This window comes from Arabidopsis lyrata (assembly GCF_000004255.2).
Source record: "Arabidopsis lyrata subsp. lyrata unplaced genomic scaffold ARALYscaffold_7, whole genome shotgun sequence".
Lineage (NCBI taxonomy): Eukaryota > Viridiplantae > Streptophyta > Magnoliopsida > Brassicales > Brassicaceae > Arabidopsis > Arabidopsis lyrata.
In genome coordinates this window covers 742,791-763,849 of record NW_003302549.1, presented here as the reverse complement: position 1 = coordinate 763,849, position 21,059 = coordinate 742,791, and the positions used below count along the sequence as shown (strand labels likewise).

Sequence of the window (21,059 nt, the reverse complement as noted above, 5' to 3'; positions counted from 1 at the left end):
CCATATGAATAGTTTCCTTGATCATATAAATTATAATTTCCACTTCTACCACGTTCATTCCATTTACCATGACTGTGGCCATGATACTTATCTCTTTGGACGTGGTTAGACTCTTTAGTCTCTTTAGGCTCTTTAGGCTCTTTAGGCTCTTCAGCCCAACGGGCTTTTGATAATGGGGTAGGACCAGGAGGTCTCATTTCACTATTTGTAACTCATTGTTTTGCTCAGCAAGTATCATATCAGAATCAATGTTCTCATCAAGGTTTCTCCAAAGCCTCACTCCTTAGCACTCTCTACAGAGGAGTCCTCCCCAAAAACAAGAGTTTAGACTTGCATATGTGGTAAAAACCTTTTTCACGATATTGTTGCTGAGGCAATATATTGTTTGTGTGAAAGGTCGAGAATGCTTTCTCTAGCAAGTCTTTCTCTAGCAAGTCATTCTCAGTAACTTCCTCACCACGGAATCTCAGTATTGACACTATTTTAAATAGTGCTGAGTTATACTCATTCATGGATTTGAATTCCTGGAATCTGAGATTCTTCCGATCGAATCGGGCTTTTGGGTAATAGCACCGTTCTTTGGTGGTTATATTGAATTTTTTTTTTTTATTTTTTTTTTTTTTTTTCAACTCTGTCCTGAGGTCCAGATGATTCTTAATAGTGAGGTACTGATTTTGAGACTCTCATTGAGGTGATGGCGTATGTCAGTAATAGCCTTATATCTTTCTCTTCTGGTGACATTGTTTCCTTCCATAATAGATTCACCAAGCCCTTTTTCCTTTAGAACAATCTCAGTGTCCAAAGCCTATTTTAAATAATTGTCACCAGAGGCATTGAGTGCCGTGTATTCATAATAGTTGATTTCTGATATCTATAATATATAGAGTTAAATGAGAACTCATGTAATCGGTTAGACCAAGTCATGCGGTATTTAAGACCGAGCCATGCTTGTCTTCAGCAAGTGTTTTCTAAACAATCATGTTATATATATATGGATGAAATCAACCCTAGAAGATTGATTTAGTATGCAACAACCAAACAATCGGATCATACTAGATTAGGATATTAGGATTTCGCGGTTAAGTTTTAGGGTTTTAGCATCCGCGATTTATAGTACTAGGGTTTTTTCAAGGGTTTCGGTTTTATGTGTGGAACTTTCTATTTATGGAAACTTTTCTTATATGGAAACTTTCTATTTCTCATCTAGAAAGAAATCCTAAACAAACGTGTACTTTAGGGTTTTGGAATATTTCCTTATGAAGGAGTTTCCTATTTTGGTAACTTTCCATTTTGGGAAACTTGCTATTTTAGGGAACCTTTTATTTTGGGAAACTTGCTATTTTACGAAACTTTCTATTTCTGGAAACTTTCCTTATATGGAACTTTCTATTTATGGAGATTTTCTATTTATGGAAACTTTCTATTTCTGGAAACTTTCCTTATATGGGAAACTTGATCCTAAACCGTGACTTAGGGTTTATTAAACCGGTTTAACCTAGGATTTAGGGTTTCGGTTTACTTTCGGTTTAACCTAGGGTTTATATTAAAACATTCAATCTATCATGCCATTAAACATCTTTCCATTCACTAACTTCTCAATTAATTCTCCAAACAAAAATCATAAATCAAATCACATGTGCCAATTTTCATCCAATTTTATTTTATCAAACTTTAATTGGATCATGTATATAAAGCATAATAAATAAATAGCACTTATCTTAATTGGAGAAGTGAAACAGAGACCCGAGATCTGATACGGAGATTGGAAATATTGGGACTTCCTACAAAATCTCAATATATATAATCCTGATTCCTGAGAAACTCAAAATTTTGCTCATAGAAACATGGCTATTACATTAGTAAAAAAAAATAAAAAAAATAGGGTTTCTGTAATATACTGCATAAAACAGTTCAGAATCAATAACATATAATCCGTGCATAAATCGTACAAAAATATAGACATGATTGATAATAAATAATCCGTGCAAAATTTGTGCAAATCTACAGACAGAATTGACAACAGATAATCTGTGCAAAATTCGTGCAGAAATACAGACAAAATTGATAACATATAATCTGTGCAAAATTCGTGCAAAACTACAGACTTGACAACAGATAATCTGTGCAAAATTCGTGCAGAAATACAGACAAAATTGATAACATATAATCCGTGCAAAATTCGTGCAAAACTACAGACAGAATAGATAACAGATCATCTGTGCAAAATTCGTGCAGAAATACAGACAGGATTGATAACAGATAATCCGTGCAAAATTCGTGCAGAAACAAATATGAACAGAAAACTTATCTCGATAGAGTTTAAAATTTTGTTTGCAGAGACAGCTAGGGTTTTGGTTTTTGTGAGAGAGATTTAGGGTTTCGGGATTTTTTAATTTTTTTAGGGTAAGAGGCTATCGTGCTGATAACGTGTTGTGAACTGTGTTTTTCATTAATAGAATAAGGGATATATATACAAGGATAATAGCATGATACAGAGAATAAGGTAAAACCCTAATGGGCCATGGGCCGGTTATGGAGTCCATCCATATGGTTTATAACAGTGTCGACATTATAATGAAAGTGTACGAAAAGTCAAGGCTTGCAAGATTGCTTAAGTCACTATATGTACCGTAGGGTTTATAACAGTAACTCTCAACTCTCAAGTGTCCTTTAGAACTTTACTGTTACTGCCACTATTTTCAGTTATAGTAGTACTTTGTAAAACTTTGAGACAGTTATTGTCATGCCTGGAATAGTTTTATCAACAGTTTTAAGGTTTTGAGCTTTTGATAGACAACTGGATCACCATAGTCCATATACTAATCTATTCTCCATACCAGCTTACAATATGCAGATTTGCTCCCACAGCCCATATCTCACTTTTAAGAAATGTTAACCTCCATTCTTCCTTGTCCCTCGTCACATTCTAAAAGAAAAATGAGAAAATTATAAAGTCGAGATATTTTGATTTTAATATACTTGAGTATTGACAATTGCTTTTGACAAGACTCATATAGTCATATAGAAAAGCCCACGTTTCAAGGAGCCGTTAGAGAGACGAGACCCTCAAAACTAAACAAGAGCAATTTGGTCAAACCCAAAGACAATTACACGATTTTCCATACAAAAGAGTTCCCTCCCTTAGGTGGCCCATTTAGGTTAACGAGACCTAACCGGAACTTAAACCGAATTATTTGTAACTAAGCGTTTTTTGTTCATATACTATTTTATTTGACTTAAATTATGAAGTTTGAATCCAATCTTGAATCTTGCTCAAGATGAGTAGAGATAACTCGGGAAGATTTAACGATTATCCAAAATTAGTTAACTTCTTGTTGTGTCAAGCGTTTTCAACCAATAGATTATGAGGTTTTAAAACAGTATTATAGTTATGATTAAAATTCTAGGAAACAAGATTAGTCCAATAATGTAAATATAAAACCACAAAACTAAGTAAAAACCGGAATAGATACGTTAAGCTTTTGACTTGGTTTTTCCCCTGCTAGGTCCATTCACAACCGTAACCAAAATAAAAAAAAGAGTAACGAGCTTCTCTCGTTCTTAAGTAACTTCTAATCCAATTACCGAAGTTATAAATGATAAGAAAACAAAAAATATTCAATGTGTGTAGCTTTCATGTTCATATTCAATAAAGACCATAACATAGATTTTGTAGTATCTATCTAGAGAGAAGAATCTCAAATTGTTGCTGCTAGGATTTTCTCACTGCTTTAACTTTTTTTCTAGCTCAGCTTTTGGAGTAAATGATCTGTATTGGAATGAACTAAAATCTCTGCACTTTTTTTTTTTTACTAATATTTTATGTTCTTCTCGTAAAACGATGCAACAAAGACAAAACTTCACCACACCCCTCTCTCTGTTTCTTCTCTCTCACCATTTTGTTCAAAAAAAAAAGAATCAAGATTTGTCTGATCAAAGCTCCTTTTGCAGGTTTCTCCTTGGATAAGCATTTTGGATTCTTCCTTATAAATTCATTAAGTGATTCCCCAACTACTCTCCTTTTCGCATGTTGATAGCTACTTCTCACTCTGTTCTTCTTAATTCTCACAACCGCCATTAAAGGAAAAAAAAACAAAACCTCAAGCAAGACTTGTCATTTTCTTTTTTTTCGAAATGGGTTCTTTAGTTTGTTCTGTTTTGTAACTACTGTGAGAGATTTCAGGGTATAACAAATTCAAAGTTTCGATTTTTATTTTGTTTTCGATAATGGGTCATTCGATATTGGAGAAAATGGGATGTTCAAACTCGAAAACATCGATGAAGAAGAAGAACGAGCCACTTCATCTATGTAAAGAAAGGAAGAGATTTGTCAAACAAGCTATGGATTCCAGATGTGCTTTAGCCGCTGCACACGTGTCATACATCCGTTCACTCCGTAACATCGGAGCTTGTCTCCGTCAATACGCGGAGGCGGAGACGGCTGATGAATTATCTCCGTCGTTAACCGCCACTGAGCCTGAGAAATCTCCTTCTCATAACTCCTCTTACCGTGACGATTCGGTTGACTCGCCACTGAGTCATTACTCGAATCCAAACCCTAACCCTAAACCCCTTTTCAACCTAAGCTACATGAAGACGGAGACAGCTAATTCTACTGTGACTTTCACGATTAACCCTCTGAGCGACGGTGAAGACGATCTGGAGGAGACAATGCCGGCGTTTTCTCCTCCTCCGCCGCGTCCTCGCCGGCCGGAGACGTCTTCTTGGGACTATTTCGACACTTGTGACGATTTTGATAGCTTTAGATTTGTAGGGCTAAGTGAACAAACGGAGATTGATAGTGATGCAGCAGTTATAGGATTGGAGAAGATTAGTCAAGGGAATGTAGCAAAATCTGGTTCAGAGACATTGCAAGACTCGAGTTTTAAAACAAAGCAGAGGAAACAGAGTAGTGAAGATGATGATGAAGCTGGAAATGGTGAAAGAGAAGATCCATCAGAGTTTATCACACATAGAGCTAAAGACTTTGTGTCAAGTATGAAAGATATAGAGCATAAGTTCTTTAGAGCTTCTGAATCTGGAAGAGAAGTTTCAAGAATGCTTGAAGCTAACAAAATCAGAGTCGGATTCGCGGATATGACAGGTATGAGGTCTGTTTCCATTGTGTAACATTGATGTTGATTTAAAAATTGAATCTTGCAATGTCTCTGAACCAGGAAAGGGAAGTTCAATAGCGTTTCTTGCAGCTTTGAAGCAAGCTTGTTGTAGAGGGAAGAGTTATTCACCAGTTTCTCAAGGTAAAGATTTATCATTACCTGTCTTTGCTATTTTGGTTTTAGTGTCTGAGTTAAACTTTAATGTAGAGCCTTTGAGTCATCAAGTTACTAAAGTCATTGTGTGGAAGAGAACATCGTCTTCAAGATCCTCGACATCTAGAAATCCGTTGATTCAGACAACTAAAGAAGATCATGATGATGAAAGTGGAAGTGATTTCATCGAAGAGTTTTGTATGATCTCAGGAAGTCACTCTTCTTCGCTTGATCGATTATACGCTTGGGAGAGAAAACTCTATGATGAAGTCAAGGTAAAAAATCCGAGGTCATGACTCTATGACATAGAGTCAATGTAGTTTGGTGTTGTGCTCAATGAAGTTCACATCTCATTTGTTTTTTTTCTGCAGGCGAGTGAGATGATTAGAAAAGAGTATGATCGAAAATGCGAGCAGCTAAGGAACCAATTTGCAAAGGATCACAGCGCGAAATCGATGGATAAAACAAGAGCAGCTGCTAAAGATCTTCATTCAAGAATCAGAGTCGCGATTCAATCTGTTGATTCGATTTCAAAGCGGATTGAGAGAATCAGAGACGATGAGCTCCAGCCACAGCTCTTAGAATTTCTTCAAGGGTATATAGTAACCAAATGTCTTTTTAACTTTTGGATTTAGACTCGTTGATTGATCTTTTCTTCTCTCTTTAGGTTGATAAGAATGTGGAAAGCAATGCTTGAATGTCATCATTCACAGTACATCACCATTTCATTGGCTTACCATTGTCGAAATTCCTCCAAAACAGCACCCGAGATCGCGCTCAAGAGACGGATTTTGTCAGAACTTCTAGAAGAAACAGAGTGTTTTGGTCTAAGCTTTGTAGATTTGGTTAACAGTATGACTTGTTACGTGGAAGCTGTCAATGGTTGGCTTCACAACTGTGTCTTGCTCCCTCAAGAACGTTCCTCTTTAAGAAACCGTAGACCGTGGTCCCCTCGACGTGTCCTGGCTCCACCGATATTCGTTCTGTGTAGGGACTGGTCTGCTGGGATGAAAACACTGCCGTCTGATGAACTTAGCGGGTCAATCAAGGGGTTTTCCTTGGATATGGAGATGTTGGGGGAAGAAAAAAGCGGTTCGGTGTTGGTTTCGGATTTGTCGAGTGTGCATTCGAGTTTGGCGAAGCTTCTAGAGAGATTGAAAAAGTTTTCGGAAGCTTCTTTAAAAATGTATGAAGATGTAAAGATGAAAAGTGAAGCAGCTAGAGTTGCTTACACTAATAATAATTTCTAACTGCGATGGACCAGTAAGTAAGTATTGAAAAATTCGGAGGAGGGGTATTAATGTAATTATGATGAAGCAATCTCCAGTCATTTTTTCCTAATCGACGTACCATAGCATCTTAATTTTTCCCAAGAGTAAATGTTATTATACGGATTTTACGAATAGACTCAATACCAGTTTTCTACGATGAACCAAATATAACACCAACTCTTCAACTTTAACCATTTCTCATTACTGACTTTTGGTTTTTAATTAAAAAAAGGAAAAGTAATGAATAAAAATCAGTGAAACCAGATATGATTAACTAACTTTTATGATTAACTAACTAACTATTACTGATAATCTACACGAACATTATTAGCTTTTTTATTTTGCAACTGATTTCACTTGTCGTAAAAGATTTAAGCACATTTACTTTTTGAAGTGGGACCAAAATCCAAAACATAAACTAATAATTCTGATATTTATGAAAGAGTCGGGTATTCTAATCATTTAGATCATCAAATAGTATTCAACCATAATTAACACAAATTACTTTTTTTTTCAAAATAAAAGAAACCTTCAATCACAGGTTAAAACAGACAAAAATAACTTTTAATTGTTTTAACATTTGTATAAATAAAAAAATCGTTTGATCATTTACTATTTGCAAGACACTTGGGTTCCAGCAGGTTGCTGAAGTATGTACAATAGAGGGACCTTGTTCTAGTGTTTGTGTAGAGAAATCATACACCCATATAGAATAAGTCATTTTCACTCACATCAAAGGCGGGATGTTCTCTATGAAATTTGAAGACGATCAAACCACTATCACATCAAAAGCGTGGCCTTCTATCCTTAGAGGTAGAGACAATGATGGAAGGTTTTCTTGTGTGTAAAATAACAGATCTGACATTGGTATAATGACTTTTCAATGTACTCACTAGAGTTCCTGCAATAATAAAAAAAAAAGGCATCATTACCTTAACAATCTTTTATGGACGTCAAAAGATAGAAATCTTAAATAATTATCAACCATGTAATAATATATTATAAGTGAACTCTACCAAATATTAATGCATATTTAAAGAAAAACAAATAATACTAAAATCATATTTTACTAAATTTTCTTATATATATTATATTGATAAGTTTATACAATTATTAATTTATAATACTAATGGAACCATACAATTACTTAGTACTTTGGAACAAATTATTATTTTATCAAATTATGTTAAATATTACACTTGTCCGATTCGAAGGGTTTTATTAATTTATAATGATTATTAGTTTATAGAGGGTTTTTTGTACAAACTATTCACAAGTTATGATCAGATAATATCTTCTCAAAAAATTGAAATTTTTTGGTTTTAGCTACAAGTTTTGATCAGATAATATCTTGGTTTGAAAAGAATGTATTCACTGGGAATATAGCTTTTATATTGATCTTATCTTGACCTCCAATTGTGGAGGAAGAGTTGACATTTGTTAAAGTCAACAACTTCGTTGAATTGAAAATAATATCCGAAGCTATATAATAATTACTCAATGTGTCGTGTATGTTAAGTGACCACTAAATCACCATGATCTTGTCGATATCAATAACAAATTTAATTTATTTCCACTTTGTGGGTTGACTTGGAGATTAACTAATTTCATTGAGAAATTGAGGTTGTCCTGCGATGCAAATAATGATAATCAAATACATTTTTAACGAAAAGATAATTCAAATACAACAAACTACGGTTGTCAATGAGGACCCAATGAAAATCCGCAACGAAACTCGATCCATTGCCTCAGTTTAAGAGAATCAATCAAAACTTACTTGTATAAAACTTTTGCATGTTTGAATGTTCTTATATACTCCATCCGTTTTGTTTCATAATAGTCGTCGATGCAAATGTTTGGTGAAAATTCCAGTTTTATCCCTACTGTTTTAATGTTTCGGTCAATGAATTTTTTTATAAAATATATTAATAAAGGGTAAAACAGAAAATTTAATGCTTTTCTTAATTTGCGTGAAAAAACCTTAAACGACAACTAAAACGAAACGGAGGGAGTATAGTTTTAAATTTCCACAAAATTATGCTTAATTATCGTTCATGATTGATGATAACTGAATATAAAATTCCATAGAACCAAACTTTAATATATATGTATTATGAAAGGATTGAGAACTAGTTGAAATCCTTAAATATTTTGTATTACAAAATCTATATCTAAAATTGTTAGATAAGTGTTTGACAAAAAAAAAAAAAATTGTTAGAAAAAGTATATAAACTGTTCTGTATGTTCAATAATTTTCAAAACCAAACAAAAAGCATTAATGTTGATAGTTTGGAGCTCATCTTACATAACTGTTTCTATTATACAAATTTCATAATCATTTTTACAATTGAATGATTCGATATTTTGGTTGTTCTATGTCTACGATATTTGAACTCTGATAAGAACTCTATGGGTTAAAAAAAAAAAAAAAAAAAAAAACTCTATGGGTGGGTCTTCAACATCAACAATTAAAAGAAATGTTGAAAGTTAATAATGTAACGAATACTTTATAAGACGTGTAATCGAGTTTATCTCAAAAACTTTAGAATTATTCCTAATCTACGTTATGATTTTCTTACCAAATAGATTAACGATGAGATCAAAAGTAGTTTCTAAAGATATGTTCTTTACCTTCTTCTGTCAGTTGTCAGGTCTTAGAGAACCGAGAGATAGTGATTTCCACGTAGGATCCTACGTGTGAACACGCCAGAATGGGTCCCACATATTTTCTTGTTCTCTAAATTAATTTGGCTTATCCGCGTAATATCGGTTCGAAGAATCTTATTTAATTTGATAGTACTAAATAAGTAATTAGTAAGAAAATAAGGGAATACATTACGTGGAAGGATACTCAAAATTGTTTTGAATTTCACTAGTAAATGCCTAAAGTTGGAATTAATGGTCTTTTTTGGGTAATAAACGTGGAGGGTAAACAAGTATACAAGTAAGCAAGTACTACTTTATCCGTGTAAAGCTTTCTATGTCACCTAACTTTCCATTTTCAATAATTTCTGGTGAAAATCTGTGAATATAAAAACAAAAATTATTTAAGTAAATGAAAAAATGCTACTAGTAGCTGTAAGAAAGAAAAAAAAATATGGAGTGAAATGAGAATGAAATTTAGCGCATGATTATATTGATTCCAATCCTTAAAACCTTCACTTCATATTATTATTTGTAAATGAATTATAAACATGTTAAAAATGACTAATGTAAAACACTAAAATAATATATACGAAAACAAAAATATATCCATCATCTGAAACGTGTCTACCTCATTTTGTTTAATATGAAACAATTTACTACTTGCCATTTTTAGTAGGAAAAAAATCATTATACAATTTCTCTCTTTTCTACAACATTCAAAGTAAACACAAAAGAATTTCGCATAATATTTCGAAGAATATTGAATTTTTAAATCGTCAAAATACTCAAAAGGAACTTTAAAAAGGTGAAGAAGATCCACTAGCTTCCTTGTGACGCAAACTTTAACCGCCTTTGAGTTCTCACCTCTTTCCATTCTTCTCCAATAGCTTTCTTGACTTTCTCTCACTATTTTTTATTGCTTACAAACTAACCCCTTTAGTTTATTAATTGTACATATTCCCCCACTTTTAAATTTATTTATACATTACATACCACAAATATATGAAGACTGAAGAGTTCTACTTCTATGCGGTATACTACTATGCTCAATAAAATTTTCTGGAATGGACCACATAAGGAATTGGGAATATTAGTATGACCACCAAAATTCTCCTGTTTGATGTGGCTGCAATTTCTTCTTTTTGTTTGCATGAATATTTAATTAGTACTTCAAGTTTTGATTCCATGCTTATTTTTCCCTTCTAAATTCAACATGAGTAAAATAGAAATTATATTTTAAGAAAATATTTTGCCACAAGACAATAAGTGGTAAAGAAGGCAAACTGGCCTTTCAACTTGCCGTAGAATCAACAATAATATCAATTTTGGCTCTTAGGAATTTTGAAATTATTGCTGAAAATATTCTATTTCGGCGATTTTATTGAAAAAGCTCCAAAATTTGAGTCAAAGATCATATGAGAAAGTTAACAAACACAATAAGAAAGTGAAATTGATATTTAAAAATATTGTGAGCTAATATAGTTATGATTTTTTTATTTTATTTTTTAATATACAGCTATAGTTATGATTTTTCTTTTGAAAATTTGAGCTGTGAATTTTTTGTAAAATTTAGAAGTCTTATTATAACCATGATAGATGATTCTTTTGTCACACACACACACACACACCATAAAGTCGTATTATATCCAAATATTCCCTGGGAACGGCTTAGATCCAAGGAATATGTGAACGTCGTTTTCATTTTGTCTAAGCCTCCATGGAATAAAAGATTTTTATCAAGCTGACGAGAAACAAATTGTGAATAGAACAAAAGCATCTAACAAAGTATAGATTATTAGATTAAACATTCTACTGAAGAAATTTATATAATTAAAAATTTATAATGATCTCAATGGGCGGCTTAGCTTATGGGGTTATATAAGCAAAGAACTTCGCATCAAGCGAAACCAAGAGCGACAAAAAAAAAAATATTAGAGAGAGAGCCAAAAGTTTTCATTTGATCTATTTAACCAACTTCTCAGTACAATCTTTTCTTTTTTTCTTGTTCTTCATAGATTTTGATTTCGATTCAATCAACCAAGAGGGTGTGTTTTTAATCCCTCTCTGTTACTTTTTTTTTTTCTCTCTCTCTTTCGATCTTTCAAAAACCTCTCCTTCAAGATCCATGGCAACCATAGATATGTTCAATAGCAACACAGATTTCTCAGATCCTTTTCAAGAAGAGCTCATGAAAGCACTTCAACCTTATTCCAACACTGTTTCTTCTTCTTCTTCTCCATCTCCGTATTCAAACACAGTCTTCGGTTTCAATCAAACCACACCTCTTGGTCTAAACCAACTCACACCTTACCAAATCCACCAAATCCAAAACCAGATCAACCAGAGACGTAACATAATCTCTCCAAATCTTGTCCCAAAGCCAGTCCCAATGAAGAACATGGCCACTCAGAAACTTTATAGAGGAGTTAGACAAAGGCACTGGGGAAAATGGGTAGCTGAGATCCGTTTGCCCAAGAACAGGACCCGACTCTGGCTTGGAACTTTCGACACAGCTGAAGAAGCAGCCATGGCTTACGATCTAGCTGCTTACAAGCTAAGAGGCGAGTTCGCGAGGCTTAATTTCCCACAATTCCGACACGAGGATGGATACTACGGAGGAGGTAGCTGCTTCAATCCTCTTCATTCCTCTGTTGACGCAAAGCTCCAAGCGATTTGTCAGAGCTTGAGGAAAACAGAGGATGTTGATCTCCCCTGTTCTGAAACAGAGCTTTTCCCGCCAAAAACAGAGTATCAAGAAAGTGAATATGGGTTCTTGAGATCTGATGAGAATTCGTTTTCAGATGAGTCTCAGGTTGAATCTTCATCGCCGGAATCGGGTATTACTACGTTCTTGAATTTCTCGGATTCGGGGTTTGATGAGATTGGGAGTTTCGGTTTGGAGAAGTTTCCTTCTGTGGAGATTGATTGGGATGCGATTAGCAAATTGTCTGAATCTTAAACCAAACAAAGACAAGACTTTTTTTTTTTCTTTTTTCTTTTAGGAGTTTGTCTTTCAATTTCAGTGTCTTATAGTATTAATCTCTGCAACTGAAATTTTTAACAGTTGAGGAGAGAATCGTCTCTAGGGTTTGTTTCTGTTGAAATCTTCCTCCATGTTTTGGTCTGACTGGTTTATGTCTTCTTTTTTTACGTTCAAAAACCTTTGTCATTGACCAATCGGAGAAGATTCCATGTATTATCTCATCTTTAAATTTCTAATGAAGAATGTAAATTATTAGTCTTTTTTCCTCTAATCTATTTTACGTTGAATTTTGCTTATAGTTTTTTGGTCATTAGAAAATAAGGTTTGCATGCTGATAAAGTATATATTTAATTTATTAAACCTTTTAGTATTTGCGGAAAGATAATTGTTGATCTCTGTCAAAGAATATCAATCGGAGAGATTTGGAAATGTGTTCCTGCCGAGTAAATTCCAAAAAGAAAAATAAAAACTCAAATAAAATAATCAAAGAACTTTATTTAAATAACTTATGCTGTATTTGTGTCTATTGTGGACGATAGAGGGCCAGAGAGGGGTCCGTTGTTGACATATGGGAACACATAAGCCACAAAGTTCGATGCTTTAAGGTAAAGAATCTTACAATAACCAACAATTGTGGCAAAGTTTTTAAACTTACATTACACATACACTATAAAACTACTTTAAAGTGTTTTTCAAATATTATACAATATATTTAGAAAATTAGACAAAGCAGCCTTATCCAATATTCTGATTCTTTTCTTTCAGCACGTAAAGACAGTGTTCATACTTCCAAATGTTGTAATGGATGTTTGTGGAATTAATATTATTAAAAAATAAAAATTGGAAACGTTTGATTCTTTTTAAAAACTTCTATTGGCATGTATATACTTTGAATAGACTTATTTGATATTAGGGTTAATTATAGTTGCAAAAATACTAACATACTATAGTAATAAAATAAAGTGAATATTCTAAATCATTTGCTTATCATATATACTTAATAAAATTAAGGATTTTAGGTGAGCTTACTGAACAATAGAGAAGATATAGAACTCTCTAGTTCAGGGTTATATCTTACTCCATTGGTGATAGTGACTAAATGACTCGTCTGAATAACCATTAAATACAAAACAAAATGATATGGTTGATATAAATCTAAACCGTCTAACTAGCAGATCTAACGTGTAATTTTGCTTTTCTGAACTTCAAAGTTTTAGTCTAACGACTCTAGCCCAACTATGACAAAAACAAAAACCAGATCTATCTGCAAAAACGTCTAATTCACCACAAAGCCCTAATTCTTTGTCTACATTTACAAGTCTTGATAATTGATAACAGGCCTTTTAAGTCCATTGGGCCGGAAAGAGTTGGTACTTCACGGTGGAGTAAAGCACTCGAACCGGATATGATGCTGCGTTGAGCTTATGAAATGTGCTCATTTCTCACTGATTCGATTTAAAACCAAGCCCGATAAGCTGTCAGAGAATCATAACCGGAGAAAATTATCTTAACAGAGATTCATGGAAAAGAATTACATCGATCGGCCCATCTGATATGGTCTAGTTGGGATTTTAGTTTGGCAATTTATTTTTTGAATTTAGAGCATTTTTTTATCATCTCTACATGACTAAATATGGGACATGGCAAACCAAACCAGTAAGAGAAACCTAAAAAAATAAAAAAATTACATCTTGAGTTTTAGTGTTACGAGTCAAACAATTATTTGACAAACAAAAAAATATAAGAAAGTGAAAAACAAAGTATAATTAATTCTTCCTAAAAATTATATATTCATGAAGTAAAGTTGGAAAAATATTGTCATTCCGATGGCCCCAAATTTTTTAAGAAAGAGTTTTCACTTTTCAGAGTCGATCAAGTTAACATCACTTGTCATCTAAATCTATGATTATATTTTCTATAATTTTAAACTCGAATATAAGATTTTTTTCAGTGATAAGTTTTTTATTTTAGGATCTATAAAATATTCTATGTATATATAAACACTATAGTGAATATCTGTGAACTAGCTAGTTCATAGCAAGTAGCTAATGAAAGATATCATACAGCTTAGATGGAAAAAATGATTAAATACATAACATACTTTTGAATGTGTGTATATATATTTTAAATGTTTGTGATGTAGATTTATAGAGATATTTGACGTATATACACTAATATACACGTCAAACTTTAAACATAAGTGTTTGTAATATGTGTATATATAAAAATTTAAAAGTGTTTATAATACGTATTTATGTGATGGAGAAGGGCACGTGCTTGGTCGAATAGGGAAAAGAGAAGATTAGAGGATACATCAACTTTATGTGTCTAATTAGATAAAGTTTAATGTTTTTTCCTTACATATTTAATCATAAAAGAACAAAAATGAGAGAGCTTAGGTTTAATATTAATGCAAGACACGTCGAAAGTGAAAAACTCCAACGCGAAGCTTACTATGATCCATTCTGATTCTTTACGAATGTCACAATAGATCCAACTAGTTTCCGTTCAGATCCTCGAGCGATTCCAATTTATACACACGATCTAGAAAAGTTTATCTTTTCCCTCATACTAGAATAGTTTAATTGATCACTTCCAAAAATCATTTTCTAGTGATTAAAGATATACTATTGAAGTCAATATCACAATGACTTGTTTCTATATTTTATTTACGCGTTTAACAAGATTATTAATTCAATGTCGCATAGTCATACAGGGATGGAAATCCCTGACCAAAACAACTTTAACAAAACAAATGTCGCATATAGTCATATATAGATTACACACATGTGGAGTCACAATTAACACCAAGTTATTTCATTTACTGCTTTTCCATAATTTAAAAAAGAAAAAACAGTATAGTGAAATTCATTTTTTATTTTTATTTTGGTTAGTATATTGAACCTCACATCGCATGAAAACAAGCTGCGATGATTAATATATATCTTTGCATTTCAGATATGTTAAAAAGAAGATCATATTAATCTCATAGCTTTAATTATCGAAAAGGTGTCGGTCCATTAAAGGCTTGAAGGCCTTGAAGATATAAAGAAAAGCCACCCACATTGTTTGGCGACTCTTGGAGATTATAAAGAGTAACCTAAGACATTCTACTTTTAACACACTCATAGATATCGATGATTTTAAAGTTAGAACATGCTTCTTTATCTTTTTAAAGATGATTTTTCTGTACTGCAAATTTAGCCCCCAAATATTTCTGAAAAGTTCTCGACAAACCTTATGAACTCTGTTTTCTTATATGTGGTGATGGTTCAAACTGATCATTCATATTTGATTTATGAATTTTTTTCATAAACAACATATTTTCTGCATTTGTTCACACATAGTTTTACATAAATATATTTTAACCCGTGGACCATTCAACAATATTTTGATGTGGGTATATGTTACACATTAGTTTCTTATTTTAGACATTTTTTTCTGCTTCTTCTTTTTTTCTTTTTTTCATTATTATCGTTTTTTACATTAATGCAAATATGCATTACACGGAAATCGAACCATGACAAACATGCATTTGAACCAACTACCAAGCTGTTGGACTGTTAGCTTTTGACAGTTTCCGTTTTAATATTTTAGATAAAAAAATCTAGAAACGGGATAGTTATAAAGAATAAATATATTTGACGATATTTTAAAATTTAGGTATTTCCAGAAATCGATATTGTAGGAATCAAAATGCGACATTAGAATATATATATTTTGATAAAGTGTTTAGAAATAAGATATATGTTGTGATCTTATATATATGAGGATATTGATTCTTCTTATCTACTGATGAATATCTGCAAATTGATCATCTGCAAATGAGCTATTTATATATTTTAAAAAGTAAATCAAACATTTGCATGTAGCTAAATAGCTTCTGCTTTACTAATATTTTTCTAAATCGTGGAAAAGTTCTCAATGATTGGGGGCATTTTGGCCTAAAATCATATCATTACGCTAAGATTAGAACCCAACATCTAGTTAAAGTCATGGCATATAGTATCTATGTGATTATAATATTCTCCATATCACATAATAAGTTACATTGTTTATGTTAGATACATGTAATAATTAGGCGTGGATCAACTCTACAAAAGGAAAACGATTAAAAAAGGTATTACTGAGTATCAAGTTCGAGGAATTGGTTGGTTGGGATGAGAGATAAATTTATATCTACGATGAAAATATAGAGCCTACAAGGTTAGTTTATTTATTTATCAGGATATGAGAGCAACTTGATCGAATAGTGAAATAGTTTTGACAAAAAGAATCATTACCTTTTCTTCTTCCATAGACGACGTCCATATATTGATCGACTAATATTCTTAAAATTAAAGGCTATAAACTTTTTATTTTTCCTTTGAAAATGGTCGAACGAGAATCTGCATCTAATACATGGCCGTGTCTAGATTATTAAAAGCATGAAAAAATAAATATTTTTATATTATGTCACAAGAAATATCTTTTTTTATTGGACGTTTAATTAAACTTTTGTTATTAAATATTTAAAAACTATATCCATATATATATATATATATATATATATATCAATTTAGGTTTCCTCTTGATACTCATCCTTTTTCCAGATACTAAAAATTAGAAAGACTCGAACGAATCAGTTAAATAAAATAGAAAAAATACACATAGAAAATAAAAGATTTGCAATTTTTTTAATTAGAAAAAAAAAACAAAAAAACAAGTCGCCTTTTGTCGAGTTAACCGAATTCAGGTAATGGCTGACATGGCAAAACTCTGGTCGAGGTTGCACGCTTAGGACCCACCAATCTCCCCATATTTGCCTAAGAGTTTGGAGAAACGGTTGCCATTAGAGCACTTCTATCGGTAAGATGAAGGAGAATTTATAGCCAACATTTATTAATAATAAAAATAATAAATGTCACAAATTTATTGGTTAAATTATTAAAAAATAATAAAAAACAAATAATTTAATTAAATAGTATTTTTTTGAGAAACTCCTATTATGTCTACTGACGGAGATGCTCTTAGCTGTTTAGTCAACAAAGCCATTGACTTCTTTTTTTCGTTCTTTCTTTAGTTTTGGCCAAAAAGAAAAAAGGATGTAATTATGAAATTAGGATTTTTTTTTCATTATATTTGTACTGTGAACAGGATTTTAATTATACTAAACCTTTTCTTTTGCTTCCATAAAGTGAACAGTCCTCGAATTTACTCATTTGGTGGTTTACAATAAGAGCTCGTCGCATCCAAAATGGTCATGTGAATGTGATATATGGTCAAAGAATATTAATATGTCTCATGCGTACGAAAATATGCTTGATTTTCTTAAAGTGCTAACTTATTGAAAAAGGAATCGATGATAATTGATTTTCTTGATTTTCTTAAAGTGCTAACTTATTGGATCGCAAATCATTCAGCTCAAGAGACTGCCACAGCCCCTCTCTCAACCCCTCAATCTCAAAAAAATCAAGCTACATCTCCATCACCATCTGGTGAATAGGTTTCTGTTTTTGTCTCTTCCCCCAAGAACTTGGTTTAACTTTTCAGATTCTGTAGACTTGAACATGTGTTTTGTTTGGTTTTAAGTTTGGTATGAACATGTTTGGTTTGAAGTCAGACTTGTTGTATAAGTATTGTTCTTTTGGTATTTGGTATTATATATATGTACTGTTCTTTTGGTATTTGGATTTGTTTTTGGTTTTGTTTATTAGAATTACAATTAGGAACAAAACGTTTGACAAATGGGTGTAATTAGAATTTGGATTTGCTTTTTTTTTCGTAATTACACAGTAGTCGCCAAATAGTCATTTCATGTAGTCGCCAAATCGTCGCCAATAAGTCACCAATAATAACGACTAATGACATTCGCAATCGCTTTATAGTCAGTAAAAATAGTCGCTTATTAGTCACTAATTCTTAACGACTATTTGCCGACTACACGAAATGACACAGGCCTAAAGCATATTAATCGGAACAAAGTCGTCTATTAGTCGCTAAAAATTACGACTACGTGACAACTATGTTACGATTACATATTAGTAGTCGTTAAATAGTCGCTATTTGTCGACTATTTAACGACTACATTATTTAGCGACTCTCGATTACCGACTACAATTAATAGTCGTTATTTAGTCGTATAATTACATTTAGCGACTAATTGCCGACTAATAAAGTAGTCGTTAATGAGCTATTTTCTTGTAATGGATGATTTCAATCGTTAGCATGAAACTTGTTTATCTTACATATCGGTAGTTAATTTTCATTACACTTTTCTAGCTTTACTAAGAGCTACTGTATCGTGTATATGTGAATTTATGATCTTGACATGTTTATTTATACAAAATTTGGCCAAGCGTAATTAGCCCATCAGCCAGCTTAAATTAATCGCACGTAACTAAGGACTCGATAAACGGGATTAACGTGATGCGGACAATTATTTGCATATGATACTATGATGCCTCGTAGGGTTCCACATGTTAGGTAGAGACACTCTTGATTCGTTACAACACGTGAGGTGTCGGTTCGGAATTTTGCTTTGAACCTTGCCTTAATGTCATGCCATGGACGCATATTTATATGAAGAGATAATTGGTACAGAAATCACAAAGCTACGAAACTAAAAGTAAGAAAAAATAAAAAGATTAAAGTGTGGTTAGTGACTTAGTCCAATCATATATGCAAATATTGTTACTGGACTTGATTTAGGTTCCGTGGACTAGCCATAAGTAATAACAAAAGGTGATATGTTTCTATATTTTCCATATCCAAAAAATAATAATAATAAGCTTGATCAATCAAATGTAACTCGAACTATATCTGAAAGTAGTGGTCATAAGAATAAATTTAGACTATTTTAGTCCCATAATCGGGAAAATTCCCAAAAAAAAACCTCATATATTTTTTATTTGGACGTTTAATACCCAATTGTTTTCGGTCGGAAGAAAAATACACATACTAATAAAACTGTGCAATTTAATACCCAAACAATTAAATGTTGTTATTTTCATACTCACGAACTCACAACAAAAAAAATATTCCAATTTTACACTTACCATCTCAATTAATTATTAACTTTTAAATAACGTGGTATTATTTTTTTATTTAAATAAAAATTAATTTTTTAAATGTTTTATTTTATGTTGCCTAAAAAATAAATTTTAAATTTATATAATTATTTTATTTTAAAATTAAACATAAAAATTAGCAGAAAATCAAAAATATTAAAAATAGTCATTTGTAGAATCTTATTCCGTCTTTGTAATGTCAAAGAGACGTTTCCTCTTCGATTCTAATTTTTTCGATTAATATCTACGAGAATTACCGGTAAACAATTTCCGTCGTCCTCTTTTGCAACCATCAAATTCGATAGCCGTTCACAATCTCCTTTTAATCATATCCAAAATCTTCATCGCCAATAAAACTAATTTGATTTGATTCGTCGTGATGCATATGATATCAACGAGCATCAATATGAACTTTTTCTTCGTCGTGAGAAACTCTCTATTCGAATATAAATCCTTCACGAATGAAACTATTTTCGACAAAATCTCAATCCGAATCTCATCGTCTCTTTCAAGATTTATTAATTCATAAAAATGGCTAATTTTTTTTTTACTTTTTCTAAATTTTTTGCTAATTAATTTTATTTTTAATTTTTAAAGATTAAATATTTGTAAAATAAACTGCAAATTATTTTGAATTTTTTTTTGATTTTTTTTGGGATAACAAAGAAATGAAATATTAATAAAATTAATTTTTATTTAAATAAAAACTATTGTCACGTAATTTAAAAGTTAATAATTAATTGAGATAGTAAGGGTAAAATTGGAATTTTATTTTTGTTGTGAGATCGTGAGCATGAAAATAACAACATTTAATTGTTTGGATATTAAATCGCATAATTTTATTAATATGTGTATTTTTTTTCCAACCGAAAACAATTGGGTATTAAACGTCCAAATAAAAAATAATTGAAGTTTTTTTTGGGAATTTTCCCTACCATAATCACGTTTCCTTTTTTTAATAAGGTTTCCTTCTCATAGAAGTTACTAAGAATCCTATTCAAATTCTTCTAAATCTCGTAATTAAATCATGATGCATGCATATACATCGTTTTCTACATCAGCAGTAGAAGCTTCTATGAGATTTTGAGCATCTGAGATTCTGGAGTACGATGAGAATAAATCGACGAGTCATGAACAAGACATGTGTGGCAAATTTCACATAAAATGGTTCAGGTAAATGGACAATCAAAGAAGAAGTGAAAATGGAATTAAGCCATCGAGTTACAAAGTATGCAGTTAAAATTCCGTTCGAGACTCTGATCTTATTGGAGGAAGTCTTCGAACAATGCATGTATATCTGACGGATAAATTATTGAGTAAATAAAACGTGAATGACTTTGCTCTTTGCACACAACCGTGGCTCGAACTCTGAGGAATATTTGTCAGTGATGAGCTACTAAGCCACATGGCATTTAATAAATTTCAACCGGTTAGCCGGTCCTACGAGTTATGGGGTCACAAACAATTACGGTTTGGGGGTTTCATAATCTATATATAAATTCTTTTTTTATTGATTACTCGTTAAAAATTTGGGGGCCCAACACGAATGTTTCACCCGGCTATGCTCAGTTACGGCCCTGGGTTTAGCTTATAGAGCTACAAGGAAATAATACATATATAAAAAGGAAATGTTCGATGCAGTAACGAGAAACTTTTGGAGTATTATAAAATTATACACGTTAGGACTTAGGAGCATGATTGGCTGATACAAGTCTAAATTCTAAATTCGTAACCGTTAAAATAATGAACTAGCGTGATGATTTTTTTAAAAAAAAATCCTTCAAATTACTTTGATTTTTTACAGTTGTGGAACCATGTTATAGAGCATGGGATTTTAATT

At 32.1% G+C, this 21,059-nt stretch overlaps 2 protein-coding genes across 2 annotated transcripts; both read left to right on the top strand.

Annotated features, from left to right (window-relative positions):
• Positions 1-3,616: 3,616 nt before the first annotated feature.
• On the top strand, positions 3,617-6,611 carry LOC9305000. Its single transcript, XM_002868883.2, has 5 exons — positions 3,617-5,104; positions 5,178-5,258; positions 5,325-5,545; positions 5,642-5,865; positions 5,938-6,611. Exons 1-5 carry the CDS (start codon positions 4,228-4,230, stop codon positions 6,518-6,520), a joined length of 1,986 nt encoding a protein of 661 aa, XP_002868929.1. The 5' UTR covers positions 3,617-4,227; the 3' UTR covers positions 6,521-6,611.
• A 4,374-nt stretch (positions 6,612-10,985) lies between these two features.
• Positions 10,986-12,430, top strand: LOC9304999 (ethylene-responsive transcription factor ERF060). Its single transcript, XM_021019691.1, has one exon. The coding sequence runs from the start codon at positions 11,313-11,315 to the stop codon at positions 12,144-12,146; it is 834 nt and encodes a 277-aa protein (XP_020875350.1). The 5' UTR covers positions 10,986-11,312; the 3' UTR covers positions 12,147-12,430.
• Positions 12,431-21,059: the final 8,629 nt, after the last annotated feature.

Bases quoted from the DNA above. Each gene is read 5' to 3' on its own strand.
- LOC9305000 (XM_002868883.2), top strand. From the start codon at position 4,228: ATGGGTCATTCGATATTGGAGAAAATGGGATGTTCAAACTCGAAAACA. The intron at 5,259-5,324 runs GTAAAGATTTAT...ACTTTAATGTAG, and splicing joins TTATTCACCAGTTTCTCAAG to AGCCTTTGAGTCATCAAGTT. The intron at 5,866-5,937 runs GTATATAGTAAC...TTCTCTCTTTAG, and splicing joins CTCTTAGAATTTCTTCAAGG to GTTGATAAGAATGTGGAAAG.
- LOC9304999 (XM_021019691.1), top strand. From the start codon at position 11,313: ATGGCAACCATAGATATGTTCAATAGCAACACAGATTTCTCAGATCCT.